Source organism: Lupinus angustifolius, chromosome LG04 (assembly GCF_001865875.1).
Source record: "Lupinus angustifolius cultivar Tanjil chromosome LG04, LupAngTanjil_v1.0, whole genome shotgun sequence".
NCBI classification, from domain to species: domain Eukaryota; kingdom Viridiplantae; phylum Streptophyta; class Magnoliopsida; order Fabales; family Fabaceae; genus Lupinus; species Lupinus angustifolius.
In genome coordinates, this window is record NC_032012.1 from 24808653 (window position 1) to 24825098 (window position 16446).

Below are 16446 nucleotides of genomic sequence, written 5' to 3' on the forward strand. Positions count from 1 at the left end.
TGTATTCATATATTTTCCCAACGCCACTTTCTCAGAATAGAGTAAGTTAATGAGTGTCCTCTGATTTTAAAACATCCATCATTATTCACTTTAGAGGCATCAACAGTAGTGAGGATAGCATAAGTTTCAGCCACTGTGAGGTGTTAGAGTGACAGAGTAAGTGCTGTGCACAGTTGTTAATGGTTGGAACCATCAGTCTGATACTTCTCCATTCTCGCATTTGTTAAGTGATGAGATTTGTTTGACTAGGAATTGGAAAGCTTTAATATAATCATTGCAAGAAGTCAAGAACCATTTTTTACTGTTTCTAACCAAACAATGCTTCAAAACAAAAACAGTCTTCATAAAATCCATCACAAAAAAAGTAACTTTGGTGACATAAAAACCATAATACAACAACTACATGCAAATATCTCAAACCCAGAAATCTCTTTCCCCTAATATGTCTATCAACTATTATGCACAGGCCCAGTACAAAAACAGTAGCTATTATGATTTGAGTATTAAAAGAGAGTGAAAAAGAAGATGAAAGAGGGTCAGGGAGAAAAACTGACTAGTTGGTATTAGAACTCACTGTTAGTTTGTAATAACAGTGTGTTAGTTAGTTTGGTAAAAAGTTTGTTAGGAATAGTTTTACTCCTTCTTGTAACTTTCGGTTTTAGCTAACCAGCTTACCAAACAGTATTGCCCTTAATGGAACTCTATAAATAAGAGTTCCCTCTCTTGTATATCTTAAGCTTTCATAAATACAAAATATCTAGTAACTGCCAAAAATACAGTTACACGTTTCTCTCTCAAATTCAGTTACATTTCTCTTTTCTTCTTCTATCTCTCACGTTTACAGTTGGATTTCTGTTATGATTATTGTCAGATCTGAAAATCTCAGATCTCAGGGAAGTATACATTTAGAATGGTAGCTGTTAGGGTCAGCTGGTAGCTAATGCACAACAGTTACATAATGACCGATAACAGAATATGCTAAGAGCTAAGAGAATATTCTAACAGAGTTACGTACTTGTATCGAGTACATAGCTGGTGTGGATACACCGGGTACGCACGACATGGATGATAGATAAAATACCCTCCTAAGTCCTAAAATGGCCAAAAGCATAAAGCTTGACAAACAAACAAAAATTGACACCCTTCACTAGACCAGCGAGCTGAGCAGCGAGCACCACTAAAATGCTGAGAGGAAAACTCTTTCGAGTCAGATTTCTATATCTTCTATTCAGCATTAGTATACTAATTGCACACATCCTCGTTATGAAGCATTAGAAATAAATGAAAACAATCTTCCTTCAGCCTAGAGTATAACATAATTACCTAGTCCATTGCCAACAACTTTAGAATTGTAAATATCTAATTTACTAATTTCACACTGTATATTATAGCATATAGGCAAATAAAGCACTCAACAAGTTTGATGCAACAATATGAAATTTTTGAAATCTACGAAAACAACCGAAGACTTACAGGATCAGTTCCGTCTGGAATTCCAAGCCGAGATTGCTCATTTGCAATCAGGTGAACTATGTGTTCGCGCTGATTAGCTACATTATCTTTCTGGCAACAACTTTCATTATTAGATGAGGGAGAGAAGGGACTCAGCAATGCATCAAATATATGTCATTCATAATACAAGACCAAATAAATCAGAGAGAACAAGAATATTCATTTAAAATAGTTAAGATAAAGAACAAAAAATCAGAGAGCTAACAAAGAATCAAAATTGTCAGTGGTGAAAATCTCCAGTTGAATTATAAGTTTTTACAGCCTGAACAAACTCACTGCTTCAGCATTCTCTCAATTTTGCCACTAAAGAATTCGGAGTATGAAGATGAACAAGTCATGGCCTATTTTTCAAGATTGTTTATCCTCACCCTAGTTCATAATCACAGAAAATATGTTGAGCTTAAAGTCAAAGGAGTGAGAGGGTTGCTGGATGCAACTTCCTTGAACAAATTCAAAAATTATAAGAAATCACAAGCCTGCCTGTAGGTTAATGACTAGTTATTTTCATTGGCCTCACTAAATTTTTCTCTATCTAAGTGTGCATGCAAAGGAAAAGAAAAGTGCAGTGCATTTTGTACATGCAAATGTCTGCCTGACACTAACACTGAACTTTTCTGCCATTGCCAATAAAGATTAAAAAATTAAAAAGAAGTAAAAACATTAAACTTTTCTAACAAATATGACAATTTGATTTCACTGCATATCAGAAATAAAAACAAATAAGTCAATAATCGGAAAGAATGATGGAATATTGAAAGGACAACATCAATCTTGACTTGATATCACATAAAAATTGAAATACAGACCTGAAATCCAAAAGTATACTGCAAAAAATCAAGCATGTCAGGATTCCTTGTAGGAGAAATGAAATAGCCTCTAGGCAACTCCGGCAAGCCATTAAAATACTTCAAAGCCGAAACTGCTGCTTGCACCTAACAATAAATTTCTTTAGGTAAGAAACAGACACAAAAACTTGAGATATTAAAATAGAAACTCAATAACCTCAGGGAACGAAACAATAGCATTTGTTGAAGAAGGGGCATCTAAGGGGATGATATTGTAAGCAATCAGGTCCTCTGTCAATGCAGAATCTGATTCCATGACCTGCTTGAGCTGCAACAGAAAGAAAACAGTAAAAGGGATGCACAGGACCAGAAATTATTACATTTTGATTGTAAGAGACACATGGTGGAGTGCAAAGCATTAAATACCCTACCAAATTACAACCCACATATTCAATCTTTCTAACTTTGAAATCATTCTAGCTCACTTCTCATAAAGCCAATTATTTAAAAATAAAATAAAATATGAAAACAGGAAATAATCCAAACAGGACTTTGCCAGCATTTGACAGTATGAACGCTTCAGGAATTTTATCACTCCACCTGAAATGATACACTGACACAGCAAACATTGTTTTCTTTCACTAAAGTATTTTTGTCTCCGCTCTGAAATCCTTTAACCAGATAGTAATGGAAGGCTAATATACTTATGTTATCTTGTATATTAACATGTGCCTTTTATTTATCCAATAAATGGTTTGTTGGTGCAAGAATGATCTTGTATAATAACCGGTTACTTCAGCAGTTATCTAAACCGCCATACAATGACCTGGCCTAGTGCTATTATGCACGATATGATCCTACAGCTAGTACTCCAGGGTTCTACTCAGCTTATCCCTATGGCTCAGCACATAATGCTTCACTATATCACTCTGCTCATCCTTCTGGTTCTATGTCTCGAATGCACAGACCTGAAATCCACTATAATTCTCCGACTTCCAGACCAGCATTTTAGCACAATAGTTACTCACATTCCTATGGTCCAGCTCACTATCCAAATTCTTATCCTCCCTCTCATCCCTACACCTAATGTCACTCAAATTTATAATGCTCACCCTTATGCCATGAATGTCAGTACTGAAAATCCTACTTCTAAACACTCAGCATGGTTCCCAGATCCTGGTGCAACCAATCACATCACCTCAAATTCATCATTGGTGCCAGAACCTCATGAGCAGTTTGGTCTTGATCATATTTACATGGGTAATGCCATTAAAACTTATATTGTTTGTAGAGAAAATACTTATTTTACCTCACCACTAAATTCTAATGTTCCTCTTTCTCTTCAGAATTTACTTCTTGTTCCCACTATTACAGAAAACCCATTAGTGTCTCTCAGTTTTCTAAGGATAATTCTTGTTACTTTGAATTTCATCCTAATGAGTGTTTTGAGAAATCAGAGGGATTTTGTTTGTTCATCCACCTTTGGTTGCAGTTTCAAACCTAACGCAATAGCTTATGTTACTACTATTCCTAGTTATAGCATTTGTTCACCTTATTTTCTATGGCATTATAGACTAGGTCATGTTCACGAAGTAGTTGTAAACAATATTCTTCATCATTGTAACATTTCTTACTCAAATAAAAGTGATTTAGACTTTTGTACTGCTAGTTATAATAAAGCTCAGGATTCATTCTCCTGCTTCTAATAGTGTGTATGCTAATGCCTTTGATTTGTTGTATCTAGATCTTCGGGGACCAGCCCCAGTACATTCTGAATCTGGTTTCAGATACTACTTTTCTATAGTTGATGCACACACCAAACACACTTGGATCTATATTCTTAAACAAAAAATTAGAAACCATCACATGGTTTAAACATTTTATTAAAGTGGTTCACACACAGATTAATAAAGTGGTTAAGGCTGTCCAAGGTGATTGGGGTGTTGAGTTTAGACCATTCACTGATTTCCTATCCTCACTTGGGATCTCTCATAGGCTCTCTTGTCCTCATAAACATCATAAGCAAGGTAAAGTTGAGAGAAAACATAGGTACATTGTTCAAAGAGGGCTTGCAATAATAGCTCATGCTTGTCTGCCACTGACCTTTTGGGTATATGCATTCACAACTGCAGTATTTCTAATTAATAGACTACCCTCTGCAATACTTAACAATAACTCACCTCATTTTTTGTTGTTTGGTGTAATTCATGACTATACAACTTTCAATATCTTTGGTTGTACTTGTTTTCCCTTATTAAGACCATACAAGTGTTTATCTAAAGATGACAGGTTATACATTTCCAAGGATGCCACCTTTAATGAGTATGTATTCCCTTAAGCATCATTTATTCAATCTCATACTCAACCATCTTCTACTCCTATTTTTGATCATCAGTCTCCTTTGATTCATAGGTCTCCTTCTCAACCTAGTGGTCAATCTCAATCTAATGCTTCATCTTCAATCAGTACAAACACTACACCTTATTCTTCTCCTTCTTGTGGTAATCCTACTCCCGTTGTGCCTACTTCCTCACCTATTAACCTGTCCAGTGGTCATCACTCATTGTTACAGGTTCTTTTATCAATACCTCAACCTGTTCTAGTGGTACTAACTCATCTTCTACTATTCCTGCCATAGTCTCAACAAATTCGTTTCCTCCTCTAATCACTCATCTCATCCCATGATAAGGTCTAAGTCAGGTATTGACAGGTCCATCATACCAAGAGTTTCCAGACTGCTTTTAGCCCATGTTAAACCCTCAACTACTAAAGAGGCTCTTAACAGTCCTGTTTGCAAAACAAGCAATGCAGAGAAATATGATGCCCTCCTCAAACTTGGCACCTGGTCGTTAGTTCCTCTTCCCTCAAATAAGAAGGCTATTGGTTGCAAATGGGTCTTTAGAGTAAAAGAGAATCTTGATGGCTCTATCAATAAATATGAAGCTAGGTTGGTGGCCAAGGGCTTCATCAACAGCAAGGAGTAGACTACAATGAAACATTTTCTCCAGTTGTTAAACTCATCACCATTAGGGTTCTTCTTACTCTGGCTATCACTCATACTTGGACAATTCAACAACTATATGTGAACAATGTCTTTCTTAATAGCATTCTACATGAACAAGTCTAGATGGCTAAGCCAACTGGTTTGAACAGTGGGTTAAACTGCACAAGGCTTTATATGGATTAAAATAGACCTCTAGACAATGGTTTGAAATGCTCAAAGACACTCCCATAAAGTTGGGGTTTCAGAATAGCAAGTGTGATAATTTTCTTTTTGTCCTCCTTGGTCCTACACATGAGTTATTTGTTATGGTGTATGATGATGATATCCTCATCATTAGTTCTTCTGCTTCTAAGGTTCATCATCTAATTGATAGACTTAGCATTGCCTTTGCTCTCAAGAAGTTGGGTTATTTGGACTATTTTTTGGGTATAGAAGTAAAACACCTACTTGATGGTTCCCTCTTTCTTTCCCAAACAAAGTATATTAGGGAGATCTACACAAAAAGGCTGATATGGATTCTACAAAACCTAACTTAACTCATATGGCCAGTAGCTGCAAGTTAACCAAGGATGGTTTTGGTCTCTTTGATAATCCTTCCTTATATAGGTCTGTAGTAGGTGCTCTCCAGTATGCTACAATAACTAGGCCTGACTTGGCCTATAGTGTGAACAAGGTTTGTCAATTTATGAGCAATCCCTTGGAACAACATTGGGTTGCAATTAAGAGGATTCTTAGGTACATACAAGGCATTACAACTTTCGGCATTCAGCTCAAACCAGCATCACCATCCCTTCCATTTTTTCTAACAGCATTACGTGACGTTGATTAGGCCACTGATGTTGATGACAAGAAATTCCATTTCAGATGCATACTTGTTTGTTGGACCAAACATTGTTACTTGGTGGTCCAAGAAACAACAAACAGTCTCTAGGTCTAGCACAGAGGCAGACTATAAAAGTCTTGCATTGGCTTCTCAAGAGATGATTTGGGTTGAGTCCTTGCTGTCAGAACAAAATTCCTCATCAAGCTTCTCTCATTTTATGTGATAATGGCTCATAATCTTATTCTCCACAGCAGGACAAAGCACATCGAGTTGGACCTCTTCTTTGTCAAGGGTAGAATCCAAGCAAAGAGTTTACAAATGAAGCACATCCCATCTGAATTTCAGACAGCAAATGCACTCACAATTCACAAAGCCTCTCCCTACCTCTAGATTCTTATCTCTCATAAGACTACTCAAAGTAGTTGATTCAGCATCACTAAATAACTACCATTGGTTCAAGGGGTATATTAGAGAATAAGAACTAAATGATAAAGTTCGTCACTAACCATTAAAGTGACAAATGTCATTGTTTTACACTAGTTAGAGGAGAAGGTAACATGTTCAACAAGTTACCTTCTATTGTAAGTCACTTTGCTACATTCCAGAATCTCTCTATATATATACATAATGAGGTTCCTTCTTTGTAATATTGATTAGAACTCATTCTTCTCTTTGAAATAAAATCAGTTCTATCCTTTCTCTCTATTCTCTTTTTCTATCTAGTTCAGTTTACATTTCTTACAAGTATGGTTTATTTTGAACTAATAAAAGGCACAATGTTTTTTTTCTATATTTTTGTATCCAATTGTCTTGACAAAGTAATCTTATATACAATTTATCAATAGTTTTATAAAAATATGAATATACAATTGTATTATAATTGTTATACAATAAAATAAGTAATAAATAATTGTATTGTATTATTAAATAAATCAACTAATGAAATCTTCCATGAGTTATTAATTTATAAATAAAAAAATAAATATATAATTTATTATGTTAAATAAACTTAACTTTTTAGGTTATTATTGACAATATATGGAGAGTCCGGAGAAATAAATGGGTAAGGGTCTTGGGTCTTTGGTCTATCTCTTATTTGGTATAGTGGACAATTTTATGACATGGTTTAGCATGTTTGAGTAAAACAACTTTATTAAGGCACTAATACAAAAAAACTAAATACTTTATCTTCTTAAAATATTCTGAGAAGCTTATTGAAATAAAATAAAAATAATTTATAGGAAGATAATTAGTATTTTCATAAATTATTTTCATAAGTTGTTCTTATAAACCCAAATAAATTCTTGATAAGCTCTTCCAAACGCACCGTTAGAGACTAATTTAAGTATATAGTATTGTGTAGTACCATGAGTTGCTTTTTGTTCAGTAGAAGGTAACATTCAGTTCAATAGTTTATATATTTAACAGCACCAAGAACCAAACCTCCTCTGGAATTTCCTTGCTCAGCTGCTCAAGCACTGTTCCTAAAACCTTTAAGGTAGCAAAAACCCTTTTCCTCTTCACAGTCTTGCGCTCCAGCCTGTACTCAGCAGAAAAGAGTTGATGAGAAAAGGAATAAGCAAATCGTGACAAAAAATCCTCCACAAATTAAAGTCCATGCTGACTATTGAAGATAATAAGAAGTCAGTGAAAGGGAAGAAGGAATAGAAGAGGAACTGCTGTGAATTATTCCAAACTCAGGAGAGTAGGGCTTCAAAAGCTTCCACGGTCCCAGCATGGCAGAATCAAAACAAGGAATAAAGCAAGTGAAGACACCTTCATGTGTTCGTTACAAGTTACAACCATATAAAATAAAAAATAGCATAAAATGCAAATTGCAATGAAATTTTGGCTTCTAGGTTTGTACCAAGACATCTATAAAATCCAAAGCACAAGAAGAAATCACAAACCCCACCCCTCAGCACAAAAATGTTTGTTGCATAGGAAAGCATCTGCCTTACAATGCAAAAATAAGAAACCATATTTCTAGCCTTGACTGACATGTCATTTGTACACAAGTATCAGGAGAAAATGGTGTGAGGCCTCATGCCTAGGAATGTACAAGTCATTGTACTAATCCCATTCAGTGGGACTATTAAAACAAGATTTAATCTTACGAAGAGTTTTCTCAAATGGACTTTGTTAAGGTTTAATATCAAAACCAATAAGCACTGAGAGGAGTAGCACAACATGTACTTAAACCACACCCAAAACAATGATGATGACGATGTGGGACTTACTTCCCAACTTCCACAGAAGTCTGACAGACTAAGCAATTGGTTACCTTTGACCCAATACAAAAGGGGATCTTTTGGCCCATGACAACCAGAGATAAGTTAGGTTTTGGCTATAAAACCATGTTAAAGTTTCATCTCAAAACCAATTGGCAATGAGAGGAGTAGTCCAACATGTATTTAAACCACACTTGAAACAATGAAGATGGCGATGTGGGACTTACTTCCCAACCTCCACAGAAGTTTGGCGGACCAAGCGATTGGTTACCTTTGATCCAATATGAAAAGGTATCTTTTGGCCCATGAAAACGGAAGAGAAGTTAGTTTTTTCCTATGAAACCATGTTAAGGTTTCTTCTCAAAACCAATTGGCAATGAGAGGAGTAGCCCAAAATGTATTTAAACCACGCCCAAAACAATAAGACCGGTGATATGGAACTTACTTCCCAAGAGACTTGACAAGGAGCAACTTCCACAATAAGAAAATTTAGTTAGAAACTGACAGAATGATTTACATTAAGACACTATAACAAGAGTACAAACCTAGACTCTCCTATTAGAAAAATAGGACCTTCACTCATCCACAAGTAACATTAAAGAGAATTTTAATTTCACAGATATCGTCTTCATGTTGCTGCTTTTATAGAACACCAAAAAGAAGTCATTTACACAAACCTATCCACAGCAAACTTAAGGTGAAGATACAGCAATGAAGATATATGAGCATTCCTTTCTAGCCACACAAACCATAAAATTTCATAAACTGTACACTGTCAAAAACAATAGTCTTTCTTCTTATTCCCAAACACTTGACATTGAACAAAATCAAACTGATCCTGCGAACTGTGACACACCTGATTCCAACTAAAAAAAGCTTATTCCAAACGTAGCTCACAACTTAGAGTGGCTTGCAATTAGTTAGAATATTCTTTGTAAAACTAGCATACTCAGTTAGTTATCATTAGCTTTTCTAATATTCTTCTGAATGGTTAGGCCTCTCTCAACTTCAGTTTCTAATACAGTCTCTTGGTAGTAAAATAAACGAAGTCTCTGACTCAGAATAGCACATAACATATATATCAGGGAGAAGTGAGAGCTTTATGAGTTCAACAAACCAGCAACAAGTCATTAGTTTTAATCCTATTGATTATTGTCCTAACAGAAGATCTGACCTACCAAGGAGTTTTGGTTTCCAAATCGGCCTGACAAGAACAAACCTTTCCCTATTGGAGAATGGGTGAGGAGCAGAAAAATACCATGAGAATCCATGATATAATTATATTGGTTTCAAACAAGGAACAGAATAATGTAAAGCAAAAGAGGGCTGAAGTTTGCTATTTTTCACCAATGTTCGAAGTTCTGGAAAAAATGGAAATTAACAATTAGAATTATAAACTATAAAGAAGCTTTGTATGGGAGAAATGTTCACAGTACAAAACCATTATAGACCAGCAAAAAGCTTCATAAAAAGGAATATTTCCCACACAAGGATCCACCCAAAGCAAATTTTTTAGCCATCCCCCAAATCCAAATTAACAAATTGCATAAAAGAAGATTGCCCTTCTGAAAAAATCTTCAGAGTACTCACATAATAACAATCTTTGCTACAGGTATCAGAGACCATATGTCATTCAGAAAAGACAGATAAGTAAGGGTTACCAATACCCTCCTTTATTATAGTTATCAGCAACCCGAGTTTAATAAATGCCATCAAGAACTTTAGGCAAAGTGATACTGTCTCATATTTTCACTTCATCCTAGTCATTTATATTTAAATTAGACTAGTAAAGAGAGGTACTACCTGGAAACAGCCTCTTCGTTTGCGAAGATAAGGCTGCTTACATCTACCCTCCCCAGATCTCACTAGGTGGCAGCCTCATGCATTGAACTGCCCTAATAAAGAGAGGTACTACTAATGAGGCACTTGACGCTCCTTCAGAACTCCAAAAGCAACATTGCGTCCAGAACTCCAGATGAAATTTCTCCTCTTTAGAATTTAGAGTACTGAGAAACTGAACAAAACTAATAGAAAGTGAAAGAAAAGTTTCAACAATGAATAATTGTGATCCTCTAAACTGAACCTTGGTAGGTTCTGATACATAGATCAGTATATCTCATAACAGTAACTGCCTAACAGAGCTAAGAGAATGTTATTGTACTAAACAAACCATCTCTAAGTCTAAGTGTCTACCATTTCCCCCTCAAACGAGGGAAAATAGTATGAATGCATATTGACCAAGAAAAGGGATAGAATATAGTTTCTGAAACGTTCATCCAAAATAACAAAGAGCATTGTTGTGCCTCGCATCCAGTGTACTAATGACACTATTATATAAGACCTGGAATTCATGGTTCCAGATAGAATAATCTGCTAGCTCTAAAAGAAAATGGTACTCTTCTGGGGCAATAGGTACGGCACCTCACAATCTGAGTCATTGTGGCATTAGGATATCAGAGCAAAAATATTTTCAACAGTGCAATTGTTCGGATGCAAAAACCCTCAAACAACATTCAAATGTTCATATCGCAGTTGTACCTTATGCTCCAGTTTCTTCCCTATGCATAAGATTCAGGAATTGTAACAATATTGATACTAAATACTAGTAACTAAAAGTTAAACAATATAACTCAACCGTCAACTTCAAACAAGAACGACAACAGCATCTTTATCCCATTAGGAGGGGAATTCCACGGCAAACAATTAACACAAAAAGATAATGTGATAGCACAACAATAAATGAAGAACAAACAAACAACTATTCATTCTTGCATTCTAGAACTCATTACTTTAAAAGGCAGGTAATGCCCCAAGGGGAGGGGAAAAGAGGAAGCACAGAATGATTTAAATGGATGTTACACCCATTTGCTCAGTCAAAAAACATACTCGCCCAGATTCTCCCGGCTGAAAGCACCAGATTCCCTCAATTTTGTTTCTTCATCATGCAATCTGTCAACATTATTCTTCTCTCTATAAAGCTTGTAGAACTCTTGTAATCTAGCAATATCCTGACTTCTATCTATTGTTCCAACTTCTCTTTTAGCCAGCTTTTGCTGAAAATATAAACAAAAGAGACATTAAATAAATGATAATAGCTCAATAAAATAATGTATGGTTGCTAAAATATGAGGCACTTACTGTCTTTCACCAATTTAAAGCTCTGGTTGAGTTACAATTAAATAAGAATCAAATTCAATTTTGTTCAAAAGAGTTCGGGGGAGAATTTAAGCCATTTTCTAGAGCATTTATTTTGCATAAAATCATACTATAAATATATACCTTAATGACAGACATCAAACCAGTCTTGAATTGTAAAACGCCTCGGCCTTCACTGTTAGGGTCCAAATTTTGAGATAATGAATAGGCATGCTCACATACTGCAAAAATAAGAATTATTTAGAACAAATAACATGTATCTAGAGGATTTCAACATTAGTATTCTCAAAGAGAAATGTTTTCACCACAAGGGGTTTTGATCAAAAGGATTGGACCCCTAATTTACTTTGTATTGGGTGAATGATAATAGTACTCATCAAGCTTCGGCTTTTGTGAGGGTTTTGGGTGGCAAACATTATTTTACCTAAGGGACTTTGCCTCATCATTGGTGATAGAACATAAGTGCATGGCGAATTTAGAAAAAAAAAATCACATCCTTGAAGTCAAGTGGGAGCTTAGCTATATACCAAAATGTATATTCTAAAATTATTATTTTATTTTCAATCAATTAGTTGAAAAAAATGTGATTTTCCTTTCCTCTACTTTTTTCCTATTAGGTTGAAATAAACACCTATTAGGCACCAATTAGACGTGGTCTAGTGATGTAAGGCCTCACTGGATCCCTATGTGTTGTACTGGGCCAAATGTCAAAGGTTCGATTCATGTGAGTGACACTTGTTGGGAGGGGTAGTCATGTACCCCGAAATGAATTAGTTCCTTACACATAAAGTGAAGGGATACCCTTGGTTATACAAAAAAAAATTATGCAGACAAAACATTAAATGTTAAACAACCCATCCTTATGTACAATTAAAACAAATGTCAGAATTAAAAATGGGAAAATTAATAAATAGGTAAATGGCAGAAATATGAAGCAAGTGGGGAAGAACCTACATATCCTAGAGATATTGGGATCCTCATCTTGAATTTCATCTGCAACTCTTAAAATTTCATCAATATCCCTATTTTTTGCAAGCGCTGATGGTACGTTTCCTGCAATTCCACCAACAGGTCGCCCATATGCTTCACCACCAGTCCTTTCCCTCCTCAATGCAGCACGGACTAACCGCTCCCAGCGTTCCTCAACTCGAGACATTTTCTATTATTATAAAGTAAAAATAAATGAATAAATTAGAGAAGATGTAAAACCATTAGCATAAGTAAAAAATTGGAACAAACAGCAACAAAAACAAGTTAGATATTTTTTACATCAAGTTATAGGAACTAATTGCCTTACACTACAGGAAATTAACTTTTCTAAGATGCCTTTCTCGAAAAATAAACAAAGTCTACTCAGTTGAACAAACTAAACAATAAATGAGCTCATACAAGATTACTCCAACACTCATCCACCGCAATTGTCTCATTCTTAAATCAAACAAAAGGTCTCTTATACATTCCAAAAATGTTTATATAGCATATACTTCAATGCAATCACAGAAATTTAATAACAACAGTCAAATTTTTTTATGTAGCAGTACAGAGTAACTAGCTTCTAACAATAGCTACCGTACAGAATATTTCAAGCTTAACAGTAAAAGTTCTTATACCTATTGACCTCAAAAGCTCATAACAACATGAAGTGATGAAAAGTTTTGCTAAATAGACTAGATCCACTTCAACCTCAGCTTTTTAGCAACAAATTCAGAAGCACCAGTACGAAATCACTGCAACAAAAATATTATTCAATGTTCATAAAAATCTTAAGAAATGCCACAGCTAACGCTGAAACCGTAACAAATTAAAGAGAAAAATCGCCACCACGGAAATAAACATGAGATCACGTAATTTAAACTAAAATGAACTTCGTTAAGAGAGAAAAACACTGGATCGAAGAGCATCATACATCGTAGTTAATTTTCTACAAAAGCAGATAGAAATGTAATGGAAAATTAAGCGATGAGGAAGGAAAATGGAGAACCTGAAAAACCTAGCGGAAGGGTTCAGAGTTGAAAACGCGTTGAATTAGTATGGGATTAGAGAAGAACAGTTACTAATTTGGGTTTGAAAAAGAAGAAGGAAGAGATGTGAGTGCGAATATATAGAAAATGGTGAAAGTAAGAAAAGATGGAAAAAAATTAAGGGAAAAGTGGGGAACCGGATATACCGGTTACAGCCGGTCGAAGTCACGTGCAGGAGACATCTTTAGTGCGTTACTGTGTTTGAAATTTGAATGCATTTCACGTTCTATATAGAATTTCATAAATTTGACGATGTATAAATTGATGTGATTATGTGTATTCCATTACTCTTTTATCTATAGTATATATATTTATATATCTATACTTTTATCTATATCTATTTATACTTCTATATTATACTAGCGTGTCGACCGGTACTTTGTGCCTGTCGACCCGCATTCTTATTGCAATATATAAACTTAAAGAAAATGTTGATTTAAGAAGATAAATATCATTATATGATTGTTAGATATTAGTATTGTGTATAAGTTTTTATTAGTTATCAAGGAGATAAGTTAAAAAGGATAAAAATGAAATATTAAAATTATGTCATGCATAGTGGTTACCACTTGTTTTGGCTTTATTAATAGTATTTATATCTATATCTATACTATTAATACTATTAATAAAGGGAAAACACAAAATAACCACCTATCATGGTGTAATTTGTGTTTTCCTATTTTGCCCTCAATATCTTTTTATTTCTACCAAAAAACCATATAATATTATTTTCTTATTTTATCCTTATTATCTTCTTATTTTAAAGTGTATTTAAAAAATTTAATATTAGACCAATTGAATAAATTCAACTATAAATTTAGCGCAAAAAATTATATTTGAATTTATAAAATACAAACTATACATTACAAACGATAGGAAAGCGGGTTGACAGGCACGACAGTGCATGTCAACACGCTAGTCGATATAAAGGAAAAACATGAAATAACTACTATGGTGTAATTTCATTTTCCTATTTTACCCTTAAATTTTTTAACTTCTACAAAAAAACCATATAATTATATATAAGTATGTAATCACTACAAACCTATTAACCACATCTCTAACATCTATACTTCTATACTATATATAAAGCCAAAACTTGAAATAACTTCCCTCATGGTGTAATTTTCATTTCCTATATTGCCCTTAACATTATTTAATTTTTACAAAAAAACTATATAATCCTAAACAACTACCACCAATACATTAATTAACCACATATCTCACCTTAAATTAAACATTATCATAATCACACAAAAAATATCATATAAAGTACACCGAACACAACAAATACATTTTAATTCAAAAAAAATGAAATATATAAAAATTGAAAATGTAGTATCACACAATATTCGTCGGCAGGCACGAAGTGCCTGTACACACTAGTTATAATAAAACAAAATATTATAATATAAAGTATCTTCAATAAAAAGTACAATATAAAGTATACTCAATACAAAAAAATATTCTAATTCTCCAAAATAAAATTTACGAAAGAATATTGTTTAAAATGTACATTTGATGCCTACTAGGGTAATGTAATTTATTAGTTGATTTTTAGTATAATTTCTTTTGGCTCTTTTGAAGTATTCTTAAGTGGTTACTTTTCTTTTTTCTTAGACGATGCATGAATGTTTTTCAAGTTTTCCATAATTAGATTTTTTGTGATAATTGGTTCTATCATATATGTCATCATGATTGGGGTGCTTTTCTTTTTGTACTTGAACTTGCAGTATTCATTTACTACAACATTTATTAAAGTTAATATAATTAAGTACTTAAATATAATTTAGATTGACTTCATTGAATGAAGCAAAAATAAGAGTTTAAATTCCTTCAGATTATAAGGAAAACAAACCTTAGATCTAATCGATTTCTTATATGCAATGAGAATGGGTATATTATTTGAGGAATTTTTAATATTATTTTGAATTTTATGAAATTGAAATAAATACTAGGTTGATTTCACTTGGGGGCAATTTATGTTAAATTTGGGTTAATATGTTTATTTTGAAATGAATAGATTTATTCCTTTTTAGTGATATTTTTTTACGTTTGAAATTAAACACACTTAAAAATGAATTATAGTTTTTGACAACTACCGTGGGATAATCATAAGCTTACTTATTTAGATTTTTTGTTACTTTCAAAAGTATTCATTCACCTTATGACTAAATAACTAATTATTTTTGAGATATATGACTACTCATATCAACAAGTGTATATAATTTAACTTTATTGTACCACTAGATCAACGCCTCCTTATTTAAAATTTTAGTAATAACAACTAAGCTTCACCTTATTGCTAATTCTAAAACAACTTTCATTTACCATATTGAGCAATAATCAAATGGTGACTATTCTACTACATTAAATTGTTATCATGGTTGATAACCATTCTATTTTTATAATTGCATAATTCAAAAATTTTGATAATGAGGAAAACCAACTTTCAATAATCAATTCTAATATAACTAAGCCTTCCTTTGGATTGAGAGAATATGAAAAGAACGAAGATGAAGGGAGAGAAGCATGAGAGTAAGTGGGGTTTCCCTCCTTTGGTTGAGAAGATAGAATGAGGGGAGGAGAAAAAAATATTGTGGGGTCCAAAAAAATAATTTATCTCCAAAGATGAAGAGAAAGAGGAGAGAATAATGTTATATTTGTAAAATACCATAAAAACCCTTAACCTAAATTACTTGGCATACTTCATCATTGAAGGCAATTTTTTCTTCTTCTCTCCTCATTGTTATGACATCTCTGTTTGTGGGTTTGCTACATATGCATAACTTTATTTTTTTCTTTATTTCTTTGTGGATTTTCTTCTTCATTGTCATATATTAGTAGATTTGATATCTGATTATTTTTTCTTCTTTATCGTAGTTGTTACTCATTATTATTTTGGTTGTGATAT

At 33.7% G+C, this 16446-nt stretch overlaps 1 protein-coding gene across 1 annotated transcript in view; it reads right to left on the reverse strand.

Moving 5' to 3' along the window:
- The window catches only part of LOC109346485 (callose synthase 9-like), a 44453-nt gene extending 30835 nt beyond the window's left edge, over positions 1–13618 (reverse strand). The window contains exons 1-9 of the mRNA XM_019586067.1: positions 13493–13618; positions 13122–13238; positions 12466–12670; positions 11635–11732; positions 11242–11408; positions 7568–7664; positions 2515–2625; positions 2319–2444; positions 1474–1563 (exon numbers count right to left, since the gene is read on the reverse strand). Coding sequence (XP_019441612.1) covers positions 1474–1563; positions 2319–2444; positions 2515–2625; positions 7568–7664; positions 11242–11408; positions 11635–11732; positions 12466–12667 — 891 coding nt within the window. The 5' untranslated portion in view covers positions 12668–12670; positions 13122–13238; positions 13493–13618. The remainder of the gene's footprint in view (positions 1–1473; positions 1564–2318; positions 2445–2514; positions 2626–7567; positions 7665–11241; positions 11409–11634; positions 11733–12465; positions 12671–13121; positions 13239–13492) is intronic.